Source organism: Scatophagus argus, chromosome 5, assembly GCF_020382885.2.
Source record: "Scatophagus argus isolate fScaArg1 chromosome 5, fScaArg1.pri, whole genome shotgun sequence".
Taxonomy (NCBI): domain Eukaryota; kingdom Metazoa; phylum Chordata; class Actinopteri; family Scatophagidae; genus Scatophagus; species Scatophagus argus.
Genome location: NC_058497.1, coordinates 2,778,046 through 2,803,484, shown reverse-complemented (window position 1 = coordinate 2,803,484; position 25,439 = coordinate 2,778,046). Strand labels below are relative to the sequence as shown.

Sequence of the window (25,439 nt, the reverse complement as noted above, 5' to 3'; positions counted from 1 at the left end):
AAATCTTTATGAAATGAACATGCTTACACCCTGAAATACCCGCAACTCACCTGCTAACACAACAGACACAACCTTATGCTTTGTGTTATGCACAGTTATGTCACATCTACTGTAGAGACACGGGCATCCACCCTGTGTGCCTGCCAACTTGTGTGGCCTGACATTACCAGGATTATTAAAGTCATCAGTCATGGCTCAAGCATACATTATTGTTGTGTTGATGTTCTGATTAACTGATAGAGTCTTTGTCTTTTTGCTAATATCACATGATGTATCTGAGTCTTCCATCTGCTCACAGAGTGAAAGTAGTGATATATGTGCATGCCACTGTAGTCTGTTTAACAGCCAGCAGCTGTGTAAAAATCAGCTGTAAAGTAGCTGATTGTTTAATACTAAGTTTCACACTAAAATCTCTCACCTACTCGCTTTGCCTGTACTTTACTGTGCTTTGATGTCCATCTTTACTCAATAATACTCCTGAAATCAACACCTTAACAAGGAGATGTTTCTGTTACAGGCAATCAAGTGAACTAAGTGACAGTTCTCATTCAAAATGAATTAGGGGTGGCTTAGTGTAGCCCTAAAATAATATCATGATACTTCTGGGTATTTCTGCATTAATGATATTCTTGACAATATGAAAAAATACAGAAAACATATTTAACTTAGAAGCGGATGAGCTTACATTGCAGGATTTTTTTTGCTCTTCTTGAACTAAAGTAGATGCCTCCGCTTGAGATGGTGGAATAGGTTTGTTGTATTGCCCCCTTTTGTTGTCACAGGCCTCTTGCTCTTCTTACATGCAGGTATTACCCTGGTTTATTGTACATCTGATCTTTTATAACCAAACCACTTCCAATGAAGTCGCTCCCCTTTTGGAAACCGACTCCTCCACCGTAGCTGGTAGCTGGTAGCTGGTAGTTGGTAGTTGTTACTTTTGCTTTCAGCTATGCTTTTTTGTTGATGTGAGTACCCATAAGATATTTTCTTCTTATTATTATTATCATTATTATTATTGATTTGTTTGGTGCTTAATTAATTAATTAGTTTTTTCCTCTTCTATGGTTGGACTACTCTAAATCATAAAATATGCCAGACTTCATTCCCTGTATGCAATTAATACCAGATCTACCTTGAGTTACAGTTTTATGCTTTGTGTTGTTTTGCTGTATTGTCTTATGTTTGTTCTATATTGTCTGTCTGTGTTATGCATTAATTAAAGAAAACTGTTTTGTGGCACCTTTAGCTCATCGTGCAAACAACTCTGTGGGGTTTCATTTCCAGTTGAAATCAAGCTTCACTGTTTGTCGCTTGTGCACATTAGGGGACATCTGTGAGGTTAAAATCCTTGGAGTCTCTTTGTCTTGGTGGTGTCTTGGTGTCTGGTGCCATCATGTTTTAAGTTGCCCGTTCATTAAATTCACAATGAACGGGCATCCTGTCAATTTCCTATGCATGTACAGTAAGTGAGGCCTTATTTTTTTCCATTTCAGCTACTTTTAGTGAGTGATTTCTGTGGCATTTTGAAGGCCTAACCTTTTGTTTGCCATGCACCACCAGTCGTGTGAGAGTGTTATGGAGCCTGACATACAAGCAGGCCATCTGGAGTGATGCATGAGACAAAAAAACAGAGACTTTGTCGTAGACACAGGGATGAGACAAGAGTTGCACATTTGAGATAGGTGACACAGTTTGAGGCACAGACAACAGCCAACAACCCAGGAAACCTGAGATAGAGTTTATCTGACAAACAGATACAGACAGCGAGGCAGACAAACAGTACCGCCTAATTAGCTTTGTCTTCATTAGATCTCCTAATGATCTCAGTGGAGACAGCTTCAGGTCCAACTGCCACTACCTCTGAGACACTTTCTGGTTTTATTTCTCTGTCAGCACACATGCTTTAGAAGCACAATTATCCTAAGTATATCAGGAACATACAGAAAACATACAGAGGTTCTTTTGTATTTAAATTTGATAGGTAAGAGTCTGTAGATTCCAGCACCATCAACACATAACTGATATTGTGAAGTTCCTGAGCTTTTTGTCCTCTTACTCCTTAATTTGCAGCCATGTTTGCTTTCCACCCCTCATCAGAACAATGTCATACTTAACTTAAAAAAATAGCATAAAGAGCCATTAGAGTTGGCATGCCTTTCACGTTGAGGGATCTGGCAACTTGAAATGGCAACTCAAACAAACCTTCGTGGTTTTATCTCATCATCCTCCTTTTGCAGTTTAGCACAAAGTCTATGATTAACCCTCATAAAGCCAGATATTTGATGGAGACCAAAGCAGAGCTAAAAGAGAGTGAATACTGGACTTCATCAGGTGGACAGAGACATGACATCAAATGCTGCTCTTTGTCTGCTGGATGGGTAAGTGGGCAGTTCTTTCCTAACATGTTAGATATCAAAATTGATACTACTGACAACATTTGTGGTAGTCGTGCACATGTTTAATGATCATCTGTTCCCTAACTGTACCTTAAGAGCTTTTAAAACAATGAACATTTCCTCGATCACAGCACTGTTACAGTGTAGAAAGCAAATTTAACTTCAGTCAGAGATGGTCATATGTAAGAAGTGTTTATTGGTTCAGATTCGTCTGAGTATAATAATACACAAAAAAATGCTGCCCAAGTGTAAGTGTACAGTAAATCATTAGTTATTGTTTAGTAGGTGGACAGATGAGGAGCAGAAACTGTAGGGCCAAATGTGCTACAAAATACTGTGATTGTGCTGCAATGGTGCTAGGATGAACTGTCCTCTATTTTGTAGTGGTGGGTATGTCGAAATTAACAGATTTATTTATGAATGTTTTTTTTCCTCAATTTCAAAATGAAGCCAATTACACTGATAATACAAAGGATCTGATGAATCATAAGAGCTGCAGACACCCTAAACATGAATTAGCAGGCTGGTCGTGAGGGAAGGCAGCAGAATTAGACGAGTGGGGTGCGGTTTCTCCCGTGGGAGAGCTGCTCGCATCCTCTGCTCGATTTTGGTGTTTCCACAGAAACAACAGTTCATTAATGTTTCCTCCAAACACTATTGCACGCTCCTTATAAACCCCTACTTCAGCTCAAACTTTACAGCTGCTAGTCCTTAGTATCCCCACAGCATTATTGAGTACCAACAATACATCTCCAATGGTTAAGATGTTAATCTCCCAGAATAAAGGTGTTGTAAATATGCTCAGAGAGCTGAAAACATCGATCCTTTCAGCGTTTCCTCTACGGCTCTGAGAGCAGCAATAAAAGTAGACTATTACACCCATAAAGCACTAGTTTTTCCCAGCATCACGGAGTTATGTTGTTGTTGGTCATTATATTTCACTGTAATATCCACTTGAATTCACCTCACCAAGGAAAAACACAAGCAGACAGCCGCAAAAGCTCAGAGCTGATATGAATTTATGCTGCAGATGGATTTTTTTCCCCCCCCTAAAATTAATGAAGATATTCTCTGCGGTGTATTTACATACCACAGACCCATTTGCATGAATGCAGTATTTTTTCAGAAACCCTTTATTTAATTTTTGTTTACCAGTAAATCAGCACATTATTAAAACTTTATAAACCACAAACATTGAAATGAGTACGAGGCAGATTTTCTGGTTGTGTTTGTTTGAATAATTGTGTGACAGCATTGCTTTTACCATCAGTCCTAAAAAGACAATAATGGTCGAGCATTAATGCAGCAATTAGTGAGGGAGGGAGGTGGCTAATGGATGGGCCACATTTAGAAAGAGACTATTTACCTCCATTTCTCCCTCACTTTCAGCATATGAGTTAATTCCTTTCTCTGGGATACTTCTATGTTCTTGCTACATCTGATGTCCTCTTGCTATATAGCAGTGCATTTGTGCTTTTGTATAACTTGTTTCCTGTGTGTATGACACATATGTGAACAACCGCGTAGCAACTGTCATTGAATAAAGTCAGCATCTTAAGGTTGTGTGTTATTGTGACTGCCATGTGAGCTGTCATGGGAGTCCTCATTCACATCCATATGTTCTTCTACTTTCTTTATACAACACATTTTTTGGTATGAAACGCCTTCCACATTTTTCAGCATATTATTACGTTCAAAGTTAAGTTCAAAATACATACATGATCTTGCACACCAGTTACTACCTCCAGCCCTCTAAATATTTAAAGGTTTTCCAGGCGGTCAGCAATTGTTCCTTACTTCTGAAAATGGCATTTCAGGTGACTGTGTTGCTTATTTAAGTGGCCGTCATCTCTCCCCTGGAACATGAGAAACAGAGGAAAGTAATAACATTATCTCCTCTCATAAGTCCATTAGCAGAACTCTGAAAGCCTGGGGGTGGAATGAAGAGATGAGTTGTAGCAACATGTTAACGTTTGTATAGATATCGTGGTCACTGCATGCTGTAAATTCACATAATTGTTCTCTTTACAGTGTTCTGTTCAACTCATAGCAAAAGTAAATAAATAAATAAATACATTTCATCCTGCACGTATTGTTTGTCTAATAAGCAAAACTAACAGAGGAAGATATTGTGGCTTGACAGACTGGTCAGATTGCCGTTGGCTAAACATTTGTAACGTTAAACTACAGACAAAACTTCTGCGCAAAGTTTTCATAAAATTTACTTACATTTTGGACATTTCACAGTATTCCCTTTAGCGCCATTTCCTTGCCAAAATTTTAAGTTTGCGCAAAAAATATCGCACTGTCACGCCAGCACATCGAACAGATTCGGAAACTGATCCATGGAAAATATCCATGAAAACTGCCTGATAGGTGAACTGAGCAGACAGAAATGCACAGTATATTAATTACATGTTCATGTGTCACTGCCTTTACTGCCTGTAACATCCGCTCCGCATCCACTCCGATGACGCTGTAGTGGGGATGTAGCTCAGTGGTAGAGCGCATGCTTTGCATGTATGAGGCCCCGGGTTCAATCCCCGGCATCTCCATAGGTTGTGTTTTGATCAGTGCGCATGCGTCAACGCGTGACGTCTGTTACAAACGCTCCCGACTTTCTTTACTGTTTTCTGTTGTTTATTATTATTATTATTATTTTACGCTACTTTAACTACTTCACTTTGTACTGTAATGGACACACGGACATACATTTCCCTATTTTACATCCATATTTTGTATTTTATTTTATATTTTACTTCATTTTATATTTTTTTGTTTTGTTACTATCTTTTCATTTTTATTTTCTTGGTTGGGAAAATTGCGTCATTGGTGAAGGAACTACCTGAAGAGCTGTATCCATAAATCAGCTATTCAACTGTGTGCAGGAGGTCAGACAACCCTGGAGGAAGTTTCTCAGGCTGTAGTGCACACACCTTGTGGACCCAAAAATGGGAGCCATCTTGGAACACAGTGTACTGATGCATACGCGATGTAAACCTGTTTGATTTTAGTGACCCTCAGCCCCCTACTTTTTAACTCTTCAGTTAAATGATGAGGCACTTTTGTATTGTGGTTTGTGATGAGCACTGCACCTTTTAGGAGCACTTTTGGGCTTTATCTTGTTCACAGTGAACTGAAGATGGCCTTTTTTTGATTCCTTTGCAGCTATCCTGTGCAGAGTGACTGTTTTACTTATTTGTAATGCTGGACATGTTTCTACCGTTCTCTCTTGTCTTAATGCTCCCAACTCTTGTCCTCTTCTCTCTCCAGCTGCCATCGAGGCCTGCCTGGGTCACTTGCTGAAGAGACGGGCAGCTGGTTTTCTCCGCAGTGACAAGATCGCCGCCCTCTTCACCAAAGTCGGAAAAGTTTACGAAACGGCTGGTGAGGTTTGCCGCAAAGTGCAGGAGCAACTCCAGCAGCAGGCTGATCTCACCAGGTTGGAGTTCTTCCACTTCCCTCTCCATTTGTTTCTTGCTAACTGAATTCATGCAGCAGTGAGTGAGCGCTCACTAATTGCTGTTTAAGAGACAGTTTTGATTTCATGTTTAAGTTCAATTCATCATTTTCTGATTGGAGTGTTCTCACAAGGGACCATACCTGACACCACAGTCAGAATTTAATTTGTGCAAATTGAGTGAATCTGAAGTCTTAATTAGAGAGCAAGAGACACTCTTCTCCATTACAGCCCACTTTGTGATAGAGGATAATAAGGCTCCTTGTGTAGCTTTAATTATGCACCAGAACATCAACTAATTAACATCAACTACAATAAATATACGATCAGTGGCAGTTTTTACATGGGGTTAACACAATAATAGGAACTCCCTGAAATACATACTATCTTTGTGAAAGGTTAGAGACCTTTCCTCAGCAGATATTTTGACTTGTCATAGCAGGTAAAGAACAGGCGTAATTAATAAAATTAATAATAGTTCCTCTCATTTTACAGTAATTGTCCCAATAAGCCATACCACTAAGTCAGAATGCACATGGGACGCTGGCAAAATTCAAACCGAATTTAAAAACCAAAAAAATATCCTTGTGGACAGGACTTGACATTATCTCAAAGTTGAACACCTTGGAGTTCTTTTTTGTTTTATTTGTTCACTTTTCATGGCTAGTAAATCATCCATGCAGCACCAGAATAATTAGCCACACTCTCACACACATTTTCTGTGCTGTTACTCAACATTCAACATGTGAACATGCAATAAAACTTCCATTATAGACAGACAATTTGCCTGATTTTTGAGATAATTTTAAAATATTGAGCATTTTCAGAGGGGGTTTAGGGGTCTGAAACCCCGGAGATCACCTATACTGTACATTGCACACGTTTGCAATATGTATTCTTTTGCCTTTTATACATTTAGATTTATTTCAACATTATCAACTTTCTGTCATTTCGTGTACACAAGAACATTATTTCCACACAGCTACAGACACACTCCATCACCAGCAGATACAGTCTGTGGTCAGTTGAGTATTTACTAAAGCCTAGCAATCTGTGATAAGCTTCAGGCCTCTTTCTAGGTGTGTGTGTGGTGTGGTGTGTGTGTGTGTGTGTGTGTGTGTGTGCAAGAGGGGTTGGTGTGTACACTTGTACACATGTTTGCATATGTATTTCTACGTGTATGTGTGTACACACGGAGTATGATAAACTGCTTTATCTGCAGGCACTTAGGTACTAGCTGAGCTGTTTGCAAGCCCATTAATTGTCCATTAGCCTGTGCCACACAGCTACCACATGTCTCTCCAGGGCTGCAGAGAGAGGTTTCCAAATAGAAGAGAGAAAGCTCTGGGCAGCAAGCACACACACACACACACACACACACACATGCACACACGTCCATGTCTGCATAGATGTTGCACAAACAATAAAAGAGACAGAATGTGTACAGGGACATCATTATAACATGGCTGTGCTCTGCAGTGTAAATCAGTAGAGTTAAACGTGTTTGGGTATGCAGGGCGCTCATCTCTATGTCTTTGTATCAGCCTTTATCTGTCACATCCCATTGGCCTTTATTTCCCCAGACAGCTCACACACAACATTAAAGCTTATTATTGCATATATGGATCTAGCTCGCACAAGTTAACGCCCTCCACCAGAATGCATGCATACATCCATGCACACTCACACAGGCGGTTAACCACCCTCCCCCTCCCTCCCCACCTTCCATGTCATCCCACCTCAGGGCTCCATCTCTCATGTACCCTGGTTGCCACGGCAACATGGTTTGTGCTACTGGCGGTGAAAGAGTCAAATAGCGTGATGGGAAACAAGAGACAGAGAGAGTATATGAGCAGACATCAATAGTGGAATAAAGAGTTACAGCAGTGAAGTGAGTGGTAACTACAGAAGAGCAGGACTAGATTGTCTCGATCTGTGCACGTGTGTGTGTGTGTGGGAGTGTGCAAGTGCCCACAAAGTAAATCATTAAATATTAGGGTGAAGACTTGCTTTAAGGTTCGGTTAGAAGAGAATGATTTTTAAGTTGCCACAGATGTGGCTGCTGTGCACTGGCAACAGGGGTGTGCCCAATGTCACCATTTCCCTCTTTTCCAGTGATTCTGGCCTGGCGTCACTGCAAATGTAATGATTATTAGGGTTAGGCTAATGTAAGGGTTAGGATTTGGTAAGTAATGTTTATTGTAATGGTGTGATGGTGGTTAATCCTCCAGGAAATGAATGCAAGTCTCTCTAGGGTTCCCAAAAGTGATGGAAACACGACTTTGACTGTGTGTGTGTGTGTGTGTTTCTAGTGAAGACGTTGTGTTTTAGCTTCTGTTTGCCAAAGGCTGCCGGTGGACAAGACACCAGGGCTCCTTGAATCTTTTTCTGACCAAAAAACGTAAGAGCAAGAAAGTGATCATCGCTTTCTAACATAAGGGCTGAAGTGCAAAACTAGCATATTATCTGCATTCATTTTCTATTCTGCAGTGCTAGCAGCATACCTGCTGTCCCAGCAGCTTTTATACACATTAAAAGATAATTACTGTTTATCACAAGTGTAGTCTTGTTGTCATAGTCATGTACTCACTAAAATAATATTTGAAATTTCTGTTGTGGCAATATTGTTCAAGAGCAACGGGACAAGAAACATGAATGGTCACGTCGTTCAGGCTCATGCAGCCACTTCAGATGGAGTGTGTTCTAACACGTAGCAGATACAGTGAAAATGTTTGCCGGAGATAATATATTTTTCAATCAGTTTGGGATCTCAGGGCTTCTGAAGACTAATTTATTTGTCATAATAAAAATTGTGCATCCCTGAAATGTACACTAAATTTACACCAGGCAAATTCGATATAAAGCATGGGTATACATCCAATGAAGTGCTTACCAAATCATCAAACAGCATCAAAAAGCCTTAACACCCTTTTACCTCAGACATGATGGAACAGTTCTTTATATGAACTAGTTCTGTTCAGGTATCCTGAACCCTTTACACCTCACACGCACTGCATCCTGTACACCATCGTCTATTTTAAAATATTTCCATTGTTTTGTGTATAATTCTCAAGCTTACACAGATCAAGTATATTTTCTTTAAAGAGCAGTACATCTACCATCATAGCTGTTAATATTAATATTAATATTCCCCACACATAATGTCATTGGGTCCCTCCATATGAGATGTAACACATCGTTAAGGCCTGTACAAGAAATTGAACTGAAATTTACATCATGCCAGTCCAGCAGCCTAATAAATCACACTGACATATTCCTTTTCACATTCATATTCATTTCTCAGCTCAAAATGCGATCTGCTTGTAATGATTGTAATCAGTGCAGTTTGCTACATGTTGACATTTGTTGACATTTTGAATTTGTACGGACCAATGACAGAGCGCAGCATGGAGGAAGAGAGACAGACACTGTAGGAAGCATGTTACCACAGAGCAGATTTACACATTTGATCAAATCGTCCATAATTACAAAGAGATTATATGCTTATATGAACAGATGCTTAGAGGCAGTATATGCACAATGTTGTTCACTGCGCTGATTTCTGAATGATCTGTGTACAGTGGTGTCATATTCACATTTATAAATTTATGAAAATTCAAAGGTCAATCCAGATACTCATCCATAGAAGCAGGATCAACCAAGACTGACTATCAAGACTGCATCTTTCTGTGGAAAATCTTTTTTCTGTCAGTCTACTTTTATTTTATTATTACATTTATGTATTTGCGGGCGGCATGGTGGTGCAGTGGTTAGCACTGTCGCCTCATAGCAAGAGGGTTCCAGGTTCGAATCCCGGTCTGGGCCCTTCTATGTGGAGTTTGCATGTTCTCCCTGTGCCTGCGTGGGTTTTCTCCGGGTTCTCCGGCTTCCTCCCACAATACCAAAAACATGCACATTAGGTTAATTGGCTACTCTAAATTGCCCCTAGGTGTGACTGTGAGGGTGTGTGGTTGTTTGTCTTTGTGTGTTGGCCCTGCGATTGGCTGGCGACCAGTCCAGGGTGAACCCCGCCTCTCGCCCATAGTCAGCTGGGATAGGCTCCAGCTCCCCCGCGACCCTGACGGATAAGCGGTATAGAAAATGGATGGATGGATGTATTTGCTGCGCTCATTCAGTATAAAAACAGAAGCTATAATACCCTTTTTGGTTTGTCATTGCAGACATCAGTTTTATAAATTTTATCTGTTGTGCATGTGTAGCAAGACAGTCTGGTCTCACCAATCGGACACAGGACTTTCACCTAGAAGACCAGTGTTCATGTCTTGTGTGAAACCAAAGTCAGAGTTGTCTTATTCTAACTTATATCCGTAAGTTAACTCCCTAAACATATTTAATTTGTGTCACATATGTTACGTTTCACTACAACCATAACCTTTCCTAAGCCTAACTAAGTAATTTTGGAGCTTTAACCAAAGCAAACTGTGACCGTAGGTCATGTAACTATGGCAACATATGTCACATGATGGAAGTCACTTGACTTAGTATTAATGTATTAAATGACACATGAGCATAAGCATACATAAGCTTAAAATGCGTGACATGACACACAAAATGCTCTTAAAAGTGATATTCTTTTTATATGCCATCACATGAGATCACATTAAGCAAGCCCGATTCTGTAAATTATCTGATTTGAGAGTCTATCTCAAAGTACCTCATTTATATCCTTCTGTCATCTCAAGTAACACAGGTGCCCCATGAAGACAAGTTATTTTAACATCCAGTGTTTCTCACCAAAATGAAATCTATATCCATGTTTACTTGCTAGCAGTCTTCTTCTTCCCTGCCTTTGCTAGCGCATATCTTAAGCTTTACTGCCACCTGTCAGGACCGTGACTCATTGTGTGTGTCACCCACAAAGAATGCTACTAGAGGTCAAAAACTTTAACCACCCAAAATAATGATCAGTGGAGAACAAATCAATGTGGGAAAACAGGCCATTGGGGAATACGATTTCCATGAAGGGGTGTACTTGAACAATGTTTAGCTAGGTGGTATTTAGTAACATCCTTATGAATGGTAGGACCCAGGGTGTCCCAGCATATCCTTGCCCAAAGCATCACACTGCCTCTGCTGGGTTGCCTTCCTCCCATAGTGCATCTTGGTGTATGCTAGCGACCTACATGCACCTGGCCATCCACGTAATGAAAAAGAAAATGTGTTTTATCAGACCAGGCCACCTTCTTCCATTGCTCCGTGGTCCAGTTCTGGTGCTCACGTGCCCATTGTAGGTTCTTTGGATGGTGGACTTGGGTCAGCATGAACGCCATAACTGTGACTATGTAACCCCATATGCAGCACAATGCACAGTGTGTCCTGACACCTTTCTGACGGAACCAGCATTAACTTTTTCAGTAGTTTGAGCTACAGTAGATCTTCTAGCCTTCGGCTTCTAGCCAGCCTTCATTCCCCACGTGCATCAGTGAGCCTTGGCAGCCCATTACCTTGGCATCAGTTCACCAGTTTTCCTTCAGTGGTCCACTTTTGGTAGGTCCTGACCACTTCAGACCAGGACCATCCCACATGAGCCGCAGTCTGACCCAGTCGTCTGGCTGTCATGATTTGGCCATTATCAGAGTCACTCAAATTCATATGCTTGCCCATTTTTTCTGCTCCAAACACACCAACTCAAAATCAAAATGTTCACTTGCTGTCTGATATATCTCATCCACTGCCAGGTGCCATTGTAACAAGACAATCAATGTTATTCTCTTCACCTGTCCGTTTATTTAGGCTTATTTTATCTCTTTGACTGGGAAAATCAGGCACAAAATGGATTCAATTGAGTTCGGAAGGTGTCACACATGGTAGCTCATTAGAGAACTGTCATCCAACTAATTAACAAAAGTTTGCATACTCATATAAAACAGGATTTTAATTAAGCCCAAACAGATCAAGACCAATGACAAATGTTTACTCAGAGTACCTTTTACTCTCGTCCAACCATATCACCACCTGTCTGACTTCACCGAGATCTAGAGTGAATTATTTACACCTTCACCATAATAAATGAATAACCCAGGTAAATATTTACAGTAATACAGAAGTGACAGAGTAGTGACAAAACTGAACTTGTGTGTGATGTGCATTTGGATCACCGTAGGAACTGAGAGGGGTTACAATCAATATGATAGCTATGCTGTTGCACATAAGGAGTGTTGTTATGTAGATATAAAGATACACAGGTTTGTTTAAATGCAAACCTCGTTCAACACTGGGATGAATGAATGACACACTGATGATGCTCTTCTTAAAAGTTCACCAGCTCATCTGTGTTGCTTTAAAGTCTAGCATTCTTGGCTTTGGGAAAAGCAACTGGCAAAACCATAATACCCTTGAGGTCCATGAAGCCATGGAGCTTCTGAATGCAGACAATAAGTCCTCAAGTAAAACAGAAAAACAGTACAGACATAAATGCTAATATTTCAGTATTATCAAGCTATTAGTGTGTTTCAAGCATAGATAAAAAAGTGGAGATTGTCAACCAAAGGGTTTTTCTTTTTAAAAGGAAAAGTCAAAGGGGTTTATTCCTATGGGAGCATGAATCTATTCAGCCTGTACCACAGTGATCTCTGTGCCTGTGAGATAATGAGAGATCTTGTTTGCACAGTTGACATTCGACCTGGTGAAGGTACCACAGTTCAGGCCAGGAGGTCACCAGACTAACAGACTGGTTTGATCACCAGACTATCACCGGACTAACAGACTCCTTTAGTCCTGTCAGTAGTGTTGAGAAAGTTTAGAAGTCACACAGCAAAAGTGGTCTGTGGTAAGTTTATTTATTTATTTATTTATCAGGTGGGGTGGCCCAGTGGGAGCGCCTTTCTGCCCCCGCTCCACTGACCAACACAATTTTTACCTAACCCTGCCCTGTATATAGGAATATTATAGATGGAGGATGAATATGACAGAAGGGTGAGGATAAGTGAAAAAGGTGCAATTAATGAGTCAATGAGTCATACAAACAAGACTAACATATTCAGCTGAACAACCCCTCTGCCCCAGCACTCTTTCTGCTACTAGGAGATGGCAGGTTGACAAGGGGGGTGGCATCCTCCCTCAAATATACATATACCTCAAGCTGACAGCTGAAATGATACATTTTTTATATGGGAGAGAGCAGAACGTGTTTCATGTTAAAAGAACACTGCATCACACCACAGGTTTTATTTAGAAAAAGAGGACCCTGTCTCTTTTGCATTCTGTCTTATCTCTGTCATCATCTTGATGGTTCCCCCTCCCTTAGAGGACTGTCACTGCACATACACACACTGACACACACACACACACACACACACACACATGCACTTTTCTTCAAAATGGTAGGGGACTGCAAAAATCGTGACTTAGCTGTGAACCCCTTTCACACACACACACATACACACACGCTGGGGGATTGCTAACATCGTGACTGTGGCAGCCCCCCCAGCACACACACACACAAACACACACTCATTAGTTTGTTCAAGTGGGTGTGTGAGAGTGGTTTTGTCTGATTTCTGTAGAGATCAAACTCAGTCTGGGATGAAAGTGCCCCTCTCTTCAGCCTGACATTATGCGTCTGCCTCCATATTCATGAAATACTTGAGATTACTAACATATAGTGGTGCCTTTTGTCCGATAGAATACAAATTTATTGAAAACCCACCAGTGAACAGCTGTTATAAAAATTGTTGTTGTAATAAACAACATTATGTACCAACTCATTAAGCTGTAAAACGCTGCCTCCTAATGGTCACATTTATTAACCTTCATGTTGCTTATTTGTACATAACTTATTGGACATTCGTTTCTTCAAAATTACAACTTTATGTAATTACTCTGTGTTGAATATTATTCTTATTATAATCTATTATAATTCCTGTTGTTTTTTGCACAATTTTTGTCCAACCATAACAGACTTAATTCATCACATTTAATGAGGACTTCATTAAACTGACAGGACACCATTAGCAATATCGGTCAGCATTTGTTTCGGCACAGTGTGCACCTTTATGCAGCTGGTGTAATCCAATGATCTGCTTTGTGGGAACCTGAGCTGTCAGTATTAAAAAAAAAAAAAAACCTTTAGAGATTTGGCACACACACACACACACACACACACACAAAATCAATGCAGAGCAGAGGCTGAGATATTCTCGATTTTTATTTTCTAGTATGATGGATTGTGGATTATTTTCTCAGAGCTCCTCCATGATTTTCACAGGGTGGTAATATTGTTGGAGTGGTCGTCTAAGTTTTGATCTGTATGATTATTGGGTGATTTGGCTCAAAAGAATCATTCTAAACACTGATAGACCAACATGCCCTCATACCTAAATGACTAAATAGGTTGATTACCAGCGACTCCTAAAACAACATATATGTGATTCAGATGCAGTTTGGTTAGGTTTAGGCAACAAAATGTAAGTGAAGAAAAGATTATGGTTTTGGTGCAGGTATGTATAACATAAGTGTGTTACATAAGTTAAGGTTGAGTTTTGTTTATGTGCAGGGCTGAAGGGTTAAACATCTGTCTCCTGGGTGAAAGTCTAGTATTTGTTTAACCCATCCATTCCTACCTTCTCCTTGATACTTAACACTTCTTCACCTGACTTCCTCCTTTGCTCTCATTATATTTACTACAGCCATGAGAGCTCAGTGCCATTTAACAATAACTGTAAATATGGGCCGTACTGAGCTGCTTGCACAGAAAACCTAAATGGAATTCCTGATACATGTTTAAGTCAGTTTATCAACATTATAGTTTGTCCAGTCATAATGGCACCCAAAGTATTTGCACCTCTGTTCCCACTGTTCATTGTTGTTGCAATTTGGAAAGTTAAATTGTAAAATTGTTCTGCAAAGTTTATATATCTTGGTCACAGTTCTTTAAAAAAACAATAAGCTATTTATTCTTATATGTTTTCTTTGTGTCAACGCCTATGGGTTTATGATGCTGTAATGTGCAAACATAATCTTATTTTCTGTCAAGTTTCTACTGTATCTTGTCTAATACGGGGAAAAAATATCCAAAAATAACAGTATTGTATTGTATGATAAATGAAATATTAATACATGTTCATATCAGATGTGGACTAAAACATGGACTCTTCTCTGCTGTTGTGGTTGTTAATAGTATTGTTCTTTGTGCCCTGCAGGAGAACCCAGAGTGTGGGCCATGAACCTTTGAGAAGACAGGGTTCCTCCACCACCAGCCGACCCCCTCAGCCCCTCTCTGCCCAGGCCATCAAACACATCTGGGTCCGGACGGCTCTGTTTGAGAAAGTTCTTGACAAAATAGTGCAGTACATTGTTGACAACTGCAGGTGATTTGTTTTATTCTTCACTCGCCAGCATTGCACAGCAGTGACTCACAGCACTCCACTCCAGGCTTTGTTGTAGCTGAATGATGGACGGTGGCCCGAATTACCTATTTAAAGTCCCATCCTGTTCCTGTGTTTGCTCTCTGCTTGCTTTGTTCTGTGCTCTGTCTGGCTAACGACTACTGTATGCTTCAACAAGCTGTCCACACTCGTTGTGTCAGCCAGAGTGAAATGATGCACTGCCACTTCACTGATCAAAGCCTCAAACATGAAGTGGACTGATGGGATTCACAGACATAGGACAATGTGAATCACCCTTTTATTAAAATGGAGAAAATTCCAGCTGTTGTGTGCTCTTGTTTTGCCTTTTCTGTTCATAATTGGGCAAATATAGAAAACTTGACACAGTGTTCAGATGACTGCTGTGTAGTTCACTGAATCTGTTCATAGCATCCATACCAAATGTCAAGTTGTGTGTCAAATGTTACAAAGGTTGCACTGTAGGAAATCTATCACAGAAACTGATTTCTCAGCAAACACCAACCTCCGTGGGCCCCGTCCTGAGTTATCAGACAAGCTTAACTAAGTCTGGCTCCCACTGGCTGACCTGGCCTCACTCAGCCTAACATTAGTGATGTTGAAAAATTAATATAAAGCTAGTCTCATTACAGAAAGCTCCAAAGTTAGAAAATTCAAATTAACTGCCAAAAATGGCTGCACTATTGTTGTTAGGCAATGATCTTAGACTGTTAGCTTTAAATTTCCCTGACCATGTGTTATGGGTATATATCCTCTCATTTACACATTTAATGCCTCCAACTCGTTAAAGCTAACACTGAATGCCCATCTTTTCTTTGCAACAAGCTAGCCAGCCAGTGACAAGTGAAGGATTACAGGTAGTCAAGTATATTCTGTAGATTACAGGCATGAATGATTGCGTTTAAAATTCTTGTTTTTAAATTAAGATAAGATACGAGTTCTGAGGCACAGCACAGCCACGAGTTTAGGATTTTTCCTATCTTTGAAATTTTACGTTAAACCAGTAGTGCAGAAAACTTCACCAGCTTTGTGATGTTAGAGATTCAGAGCTAAGCACAGAGATGGATGACTGCTAATCTCTTTGTGATACACATCCCCATTTTCTGGAAGTATGTGCAGATGACCAGATATTTTCCTTTGACCTTGCACATATAGACTCCTCATTAAAAATAGATAACTTTGAATGAATTTTTCCTTTGATTCACTTATTTCTGTGTTTATCTCTGCAGTAAATACTATGAGAGGGAGGCTCTGATGCATGACTCAGTCTTTGGGCCCATCTTGGCAGCTCTACTGGGTGAGTATATTACACTGCGCTGTACCTGCCAAGATTCCCAAAATTGTAGGCCATAGACAAAAGGCACCAAACCACAAAATGCAGATCACATGTTCCTATATTCATGCAAAATCAAATATTAGGTTTACAAATACCAGCAAAATGCAATCAAAAATTACCACAATTTCAATCTCGTAGCTATAACTAAATGAAATTTAGAGAACTTCCATCAACATCGGGAGCTGAAGGGGGAGAACCCAGTCACAGAGTTTAACAGGCAGAAACAGAAACACATGGGCAGTCAGGCAGGAACACGAATCAAGCAGCTTAGCAGAATAAACGGCAGCACTGTGTGACAACTGGCTGCAGCGAAAGAATTACTATATCCATACTGACTAACAAGCGGCAGATGAGGAATCAGCAACATGTGTGCAAAGCAGCACAACACACTGAGGACACCTGGTGGACAAGGGAGGAAGGATACATTACTGTATCCAAATGTTATATACAACTACCAGTACTCAGCAAAGTAGCCAAGATCATTACTGGAGTCAAAGTATATTTACTCCAATAACAGTGAAAGTTGTTCAGTCAACGTTTTCTTAAGTTAAAATACTGGAGACCATGCTTTTACAAATAATGAAGTACCCAAAGGTATATATTTTTTTTAATGTCAGCACATATTTTATTATTATTGTCACGCTGCATTTGCAGAATTTCTGTTCTGCTGTTTGCTGACTTTTGTGTATTTGTTTTTGTATGTTAAAAAGTATCAGTAAAAGAACTGGTAACATCAGAGCTCACCAATACTGTGATCCTGTAAAATTTAGCCCAGAGGCCCATTTAAATACTGGGTCTCAGTACTGTGTTTATTTGACAAGACTACAAAATATATTTTTGAAAGGACTTTAGTCAGTAATGTTATTTCTGTATTTTTGCTAGCTAACTATTAGAATGCATCAACAGAGTTTTCAGTAACAATAAAGGGAGCAGAGATCACCATAGTTCCTGCAACTTTTACCCATAAACCAGGAGTATTTACAAGTTCGTCTATTTCCATGATTATTTAAAGAATAGCAGTTCCAGTTAGACTGAAATACATATATGATATGATATGATATATGACATATATGATTAATGGCAAGTTTTCTGTCTCGTTTATTTTCTTACTGACTAGCAGTTTTCAAACAACCTTTAACTTAAAGGAAAGCGATGGTATTCTATATGCAGTATTTTTGCATTGTCAGATTGTCTCATGATGAGATCAAAACCAATAATAAATGTTTAGTACTTACAAGTATTGTGTGTGTTTTTAAGCTTTATCGTCTTCCTCTGTGCCATAGAACTTTGTCATCCAAAAACTGTTAAAAACACGTCGGTGAGCCGCATTGGTGACATGTTCCTTCATTACCATGAACACACAGACTGTAGTTTATTTTGAGTCAGTCCCACATACACCATCCTGCTGCCCCAAATACTCACTAGAGCACCAAATATGAAGTAATCCATGGGTGAAAGTAGTCCCCAACAAAGGTACTGTTTCCTCCTATTTGAGTAATGTTTGTTAAAAACTATAATGTCCAGCTGTTTGTGGAAATTACTGAACCTTTTTTTTAAAATGGAACCATAAAAATGAATAATATGAACACCAAAAACATGGCACATGCTTTAGTAGCAATAAAATTAATTATTTAAAAAAATTGCTGCAACTGCATGGGAGACACACAACTAAAAATGTAACCATTTTAGACAGCAGAAATAACAAGTTCACATCTAGATCTTGATAGGACAGATTAGATACAGACCAGAAACTTACTTTGCTTTACAGCGTGGGGGGGGGGGTCAGTGCACTGAATAAGCATGTTGTTAATGGATCTGTTGATGGGTCTGCATGTGTGTACGTCCTCAGTGGGCCCCTGTGCTCTGGAGTACACCAAGCTGAAGACGTCGGATCATTTCTGGACAGACCCCTCAGCTAACGAGCTGGTTCAGCGTCACCGGATTCACGGGGCCCACCGGGGCCAAGACACCTCAGCTGGCCGCCGGCCCGCTCTAGGGGTGAGTGTGGAGGCTGCTGCAGTCCTCAGGAGATGCTGGTGGATGGCTGTGGGTAGGAGTGATCACAGAGAACGTGTGGGATGGCAGTTGTTGTAAAAGTTACTGGTTGTATAAGATGGCTGTTAAAAATCTTCTCTTTTCTAGATCCGCAAGAGACAGTCTAGTGGCAGCATGTCGGAGGACAGGTTTGCTGCATCAGCAAGGGAGTACGTGGAGTCTCTTCACCAGAACTCCAGAACACACCTTCTCTACGGCAAAAACAACGTCCTGGTGCAGCCGGTACGAACGCACATTCTCACTCTGTGAACAGCCTTGCTGTTAGGGGTGTTTTATCTTGAGAAATGAAACACTGATGTCATGATGATATTAACTCAATAATCCAGTACAGAAGTAAATATAAAACATGTATATACTGTCACTGTGGCACAGTGATGCAGTTTTTACCGAACTGAGACATAATATCAGTATTAAAACTACATGATCTCCTAGCTCTCCATCTTGACTTTATGTAAGTTGTTGGCATAACATTTTGTTTGCAGCTTAAGTCAGATATAACAGGTCTTGATGTGCTGCACTGTTGCTCTCAGATAGCGGAAGACAGCCAACATAAAGGCCTACATACACAGAGAACACCCACTCAGGAAATGGTAGTTATTTACATCTGTTATTTTGGCACACACACACACACCCTCATACAGTATTTTGTATGCGTGATCTTTGAATAGAAAGCTGGCTTTTCCTGCCTGTTTTATACTCTGTGTTGCCAAGTAGCTTTACCACGTTTGTCCCTGGGAATATATAATGAGAACGTTTGCCTCTCACAAAGCTCAACCTTTGACATGCTAAGACATGGCTGAGTGCACATGCACATGAATACGGCACTGAGTGCACGACACGCATGTGAAATGGTACTGTATATGATTCCTCTGCTTCTTATAACATTTCTGTGCAAAGTAAGATATACATGTACAGTATTTACCAAGATCTCAGAACGTCTCCTGTTTGAACAGGATAAACTTATATTAGGTTATAGCTGACTACATTGCGAGGTCTTGATACCTATTTTCTAACAACCTGATCTTACGGTTATTTGAGACTCTGTTGTCATTTGAATCTTCTTGAATATTTTTTAAAAATGGTAAACTCCTATAGATTTACATATGCCTGTATACACCGATCAGCCACAAAATGAATAGCACTGACAGGTGAAGTGAATAGCGTTAATCATATATTTACTATGCAATGTTCTCCAGGTAAACCTTGGGTCCTGGCAATCATGTGGATGTTCTTTGACACACACCACTCACCCACAGAAGATTGCATTGCAAACAGATGATGACTTTTACTCACTTCACCTGTCAGCCCCTCCCTGCAGATTAGCAAAACAGTCGATTGCCCTTTTAATTTCACTGTTACAGAAGAAGCAACACCCTGCTTATTCATGAATGGATAAAAGGCTTTACATTCAAAATTCCTGATGTTATCACAAAGATCAGAGCCAGATTACTGCTCGCGCAAGAATTGACCACCGCATGTCCACTCCCTGTGTGTCCCAGCTTAACTCTACCTAAAATTACAAATTGACTCTGTCATTTCTGATCTTGTAGTGCTTAAAGAGACAAGATACAGCTTCATTAGTGAGCTTCAGAGGTATCGTTAGGCATAATATATGAAGTTTGGACAGAGCCTGGCGCTGTACTCCATACACAAGAGTGGTATCGATCTCCCATCTAGTTATTATAAGAAAGTCAATGAGTGTAGTTCCCAAAATGTTGAACGATTTCTTTGAAAGAAAGTTTTCAGATGGTTGAACTGCAAATCTTTCATTTAAAAAAATGTTTAATGCAGCCTCAATTTTGTGCTCTAAACATGAAACTTCACATCATGTTCTTTCTTCTTCTTCTTCCTCCTCCTCCTCTTTCTCATGGTAGAAGAAGGACATGGAGGTGTTGCGTGGCTACCTGTCCCTCCACCAGGCTGGGGATAACCTCACCCTGAAGTGGACTCCCAACCAGCTCATCAATGGTACGCTGGGGGACTGTGACCTGGAGAAGAGGTAGCCAAAACACACCTGCTATAAATATATACATCCTCCTTGTGAGAAAATGTGTAACTCATGATGTAAAATGCAACAACTGCTTCTGAAGTTTCGTTTTACACACTGATTTTTCTTTTTTTTGCTTTTTCACTTTACTAAAACTGTCAGTGTCTACTGGGACTACGCACTGACTGTCCCTCTGCGCCAGATAGTCTGTATCCACTGTCACCAGCGTCGTAAGTATACTGTGACCTTCGCACAATACAGTCTCATTCAGTCATCTCTGCATACACGGTCGTATCACAGTCACACCCATCACCTTATAAGAGCGTTCTGCCACTCAGGAACTGTGTTGCATAAGCTATAGCACTGATTGCTTGTCTCGTTGTATTAGCTGTTACTGGGCAGGGCTTTTTAGTGGCCAACATGTGTCTTTGTGTCACATTGTCTCCCTGCTTTTGCATTTGCGTTTATTTGTTTGTGTGTTTATATGTGTATGTACATTACAGTAAATAAACCTGAAACTTTTTGTTCCTGACTTTAGTATTTTTTTTGTTTTTTCACCATATTCCAGCTGACTGTGGTGGTACGCTGGTTTTGGTCAGTCAGGATGGAATCCAGCGGCCGCCCCTCCACTTCCCCCCTGGTGGTCACCTGTTGGCCTTCCTCTCTTGTTTGGAGGCAGGTCTTTTACCCCGGGGGCAGCTGGAGCCCCCACTCTGGTCCCAGAAAGGCAAGGTGTGTCTCCCTGTTAGAGCTGTATTCACATCTCCTCTTAATGTAACTTTTATGTGAATGCCAACCAGAATAGATACTGCAGGTAAGACAGTTTCAGTCCACAATAAAAATACATATCAATATATATCAAACCATCTAAACTAGCAACTTTTCATCCTCTTCTGTCTTTCATTTAGATTACATTTAGGAGGTGAATTCAGACCAGATATACTGTATGATCTGGACACTTGTGGATAACATATAGTCGGTATTATGACTGCGTTAAACTGCTTATGTAATGCACAAATGATGCTCAATTACAAAAGAATGCTTTAACCAAGTGGAATGTTTCCTTTTCTAAAGGAAAGGATATACCAGTTTGCCATCAATTACATTTTTTCATCAGTATTAATGAAACCTTCAAGCTTCAAGACTGCCAATATACAGCACAAGATTATATAACCAAACTCGAGTGACCCTTCCATATGCTACACATTAAAAACACAAACACTCTATAAACTAATGACTAAATAATCACAGAAACAAACTTGGTAGGGTGGTTGGAATCACCCATTACAGAGCCTTCCTGTCCAGGGCTGTGCACAAACCATGCCACTTTGTGACTGTTTACAGTCAGGATGTTTTCTGTTGCTTCTCTGTAAAACTTAAGAACTTGGTTCAGGAATTCTTGGTTGTGAATGCCTTCACACAGGAAGTGCCAGATTTTCTGAGCAACAGACTTTTCTCAAAGTCAGCTTTATTCTGTTTTTCTTGGGGAGCCCATGATGCTTGCTACCATGGATACAATTTAGTTTCATATAAATTGCATGTCATTTTGTCATCAACATTACATAACCACTAAAATCATTTAAGGCCACTACTTTACTTTACTTTAGTTACTTTTCATGTGTAATCAGTATTGATGCAATTTTTCAGCTGTTGTCTGTCCCACAGCTGCAACAGCAAACCAAAGAGTACATAAAAATAAATCTGAAGCAATGTTGCCTGTTCATTCACTTGTATCCAAAGCACAAGACAGAAGTTAAGTTCCCCTCTTGGAAAAAAGCCTTTTGTACTCTTACAATACATTTGTTTGTGTTTTGCAGGGGAAAGTGTTCCCTAAACTGAAGAAGAGGAGCAGTGCTGCGAAGCTCGTTGACCAGGACAGGAATGGCGAGGAGCAGACAGCTGCCGACTACGTGTTTCGCATCGTCTACCCTGGATACCACTATGACGCCAGTAAGTAACACTTGTTATACACACTTGTACAGCAAAGTCTTAATCACCTTTTATGATTAACACTGTGATTACTTTTTTCTGTTAAAAATTAAGTGCTGTGTATCAGCTTTGTCTTCCCATGAATTGTAGCACAGGTGTAGAGTGCAGGTGTAGTATGGTGTCTTTCCCACGATTCTCTCCCGGAGGCCTGTAGGGTAGCCCTGTTCTAACTGTGTTCTCTGTTGTCCCACTGGTGCAAGCAGTCACTATAAACTACCACCACACCACGGGCAGCCGCGCTCCATCGCTGGACGATGACGAGGAAGAGGAAGATAGGCTCCATGCTATGATCTCAATGATCTGCTCGCGGAACCTCACAGACCCTAATGTCATGAAAGGTTTTTATCACTTTAACACACCCACCCAACCCCACCGTCCCCACTCCCAAGACCTCACCCCAGCTTCAGATGTCCCTTCCGCCTTCCACCCCATCATGCCCCCTCAGGCCCCCCTTCCTTCCACCTCCCAACCCCACCTCCCCCAGCTGTGTCTGCCTGTGTGTGTACTGCCTGAGGCCAAGCCCAACAGTGTGGAGTAGGCTGGGGTTGGCTGTGTTAACAAGGACATGGGGAATTTCAGGTTGATCAACACAAAACCGAAAAATAAAGTTGCTGAAAAATTTTTGATGACAGGCTTGTTAGTTGTATACACTATATAGACAAAGGTATTGGGGCCCCTTACCAATACACCAACAACATTGCATTCTAAATCCTTGGCAGTTTTGGAGCTATAACAGCTTCCACTCTTCTGGGGAGGCTTTCTACAAGATCTTGGAGGGTATCTGTGGGAATTTTTGTCCATTCATGCAGAAGAGCATTTGTGAAGTCAAACACTCAGGTTGGACAAAAAATCTTGGCTCACAATCTTCGTTCCAGTTTATCCCAAAGGTGTTGGATGGGGTTGAGGTCAGGACTCTGTGTGGGCCAGTCAAGTTCTTCCACACCAAACTCATCCAGCCATGTCTTTATGGACTTTGCTTTGTGCACTGCAGTCATGCTGGAATAGAAAAGGACCTTCACCAAACTGTTGCCACAAAGTTGGAAGCATAGCATTGTCCAAAATGTCTTGTCATGCTGAAGCATTAAGATTGCCCAGCCCAACCCCTGAAAGCTCCATAAAAGCGTCAGGATACTTTTGTCTATACAGTGTATAAGTCATACTGAAAATGGACATCCATTAATAAACAGTTAAATATGAGACAGTAGTATCCCTGTACAAAAGTGTTCAACATTCACTGCAATGATTGACCGCCTCCAACTGCCTGTCACATTGCACCAGCTTGTCAGGTTTAGTTTCAGAAATCTGCTAGATTCTTTTCTAGCACAATGGGAGATGCTTTGGGCCAAAAAACAGGTGGGGTGACTCTTGTGTAAGTGGCAAGTGTTACACAGAGTAGAAAATGGATGGAACATGGTACCAGCTGTTTTCTCTGTCTGTCCTAAGAAAATGATTTGGAAGGAACAGGAAGCAACAGAGTTTATAGTGGAAAATGGTCTTGATTGTAGCTTGTTGTAGCTAATTGCCTTAATCACAAGACCAAATGAATGCTGATGCTGCTCTTTGTTTGCAGTGTTAGGTAACTATTTGCCAATGTGTCCAAGAAGTTCCTGTGGCCCGAAGGGCCAAAAGAAATCCTTAAGATGGAGCCTTGACAATATTTTGTTGTTTCTTAATGTACAACAACATTTTTTTTTAATGCCATTGATGTTTAAAGTTGTTATATTTAGCACATTCTGCAGAAAACATGCAGAATTCCTGCTTGCTATGTTACTTTGTAGCTACATACTGTTTTGTTCAGGGGTAAAGCAAGATTTAGAGTTCACAGCAACATGTTTCGCTCAGTGTCTTCTATAGCTCTGTCACTTGCACAGCAACCATTATCAAAGACTCAGATTGTTCTGTGTATTAAGGTTTCATCAAACTCTAATGTCAAATATTAAGTGTAGCAGTGAGCTGTCAGTACAGTCCCCTGCATGCCAGTGAAGGCATGGACGTCAGGAAATATGAGAGCACAAGCAAAAAGAGAGAAAGACATGCTCATTTCCCTGGACTTGCTCTCTTTTTGCTTGCCAAATAGCATGTCAGTAGGCAGCCAGATGAATCCGAATCTGTAAAGCCAAATAAAACACAGCCTCAGCTATTTGCAGCCTCATCCAACCATTCCATAGCATTTACTCAACAATAAAATACAATTTCAGCTTTACTGACAGCTCAGTTTGCCATACAGGGTTTGGTGTCACACAAATGACACCTGAGTTAAGAGTCCCTGGACGTTGGAATCAGGCATAATACCACCTTGTCTTTGGTGGCACAGATATTTTCAAATATCTAGTGAATCCCCACAGCCATTGCTGACAGACTCCCACTAAACCCTTCCTGCTTAATTTCACTTTCTCACTGTCGCTTCTCTTTCCTCCCACCACTCGAAGACACACATTAATCCACTTGCCTGGCAGGGATTCTTACACAAGCCTGTGAAACGCACACTGTCAAATGAACAGACCAGTTTTATGGAGACTGCTGCCAAACACAGTGACTGGACAAGTCTGTCACCCGGTTTCATACAGATTCAACCTTCCCCAGGTCTCCTTGCCTAAGTCAAGACCTTCGTGGTTGCTTTGTCTGGGCTGGCAGTGCTGACTGCCTTACAGTTATGAGAGGTTATAGCTTTTGAAACATGCCTCAGCACTGTTGGGTTTGCACCATTGTGGCCAAGACTTGCTTTAATAATTTGCTTTTTTTTCTTTTTTTGCACTCCTTTAATTTGACTTAATTCTCTTTCCTTTTTTTTCTTTTCATTTCTCACTTGCAACATGCTTGACAGTTTCTGCATGGGAAATATGCACCTGTT

General features: G+C 40.6%; 1 protein-coding gene and 1 non-coding gene across 4 annotated transcripts in view; both read left to right on the top strand.

Annotated features, from left to right (window-relative positions):
* Window positions 1-25,439, top strand: part of sgsm2 (small G protein signaling modulator 2) — a 77,110-nt gene that overhangs the window by 38,191 nt on the left and 13,480 nt on the right. For 2 of the 3 annotated variants that reach the window (XR_006843323.1, XM_046388341.1), the window contains exons 3-12: window positions 5,670-5,838; window positions 15,018-15,185; window positions 16,451-16,518; window positions 18,407-18,555; window positions 18,700-18,834; window positions 20,487-20,611; window positions 20,762-20,829; window positions 21,168-21,331; window positions 22,417-22,549; window positions 22,792-22,926. Coding sequence is in view for 2 of the 3 variants with exons in the window: in XM_046388341.1 (XP_046244297.1) it covers window positions 5,670-5,838; window positions 15,018-15,185; window positions 16,451-16,518; window positions 18,407-18,555; window positions 18,700-18,834; window positions 20,487-20,611; window positions 20,762-20,829; window positions 21,168-21,331; window positions 22,417-22,549; window positions 22,792-22,926 (1,314 nt within the window). In the remaining variant the exon portion in view is untranslated. The remainder of the gene's footprint in view (window positions 1-5,669; window positions 5,839-15,017; window positions 15,186-16,450; window positions 16,519-18,406; window positions 18,556-18,699; window positions 18,835-20,486; window positions 20,612-20,761; window positions 20,830-21,167; window positions 21,332-22,416; window positions 22,550-22,791; window positions 22,927-25,439) is intronic. The other variant, XM_046388343.1, reaches the window with a different exon arrangement.
* On the top strand, window positions 4,880-4,951 carry trnaa-ugc. The gene has a single exon. It is a non-coding gene; the product is annotated as a tRNA-Ala (tRNA).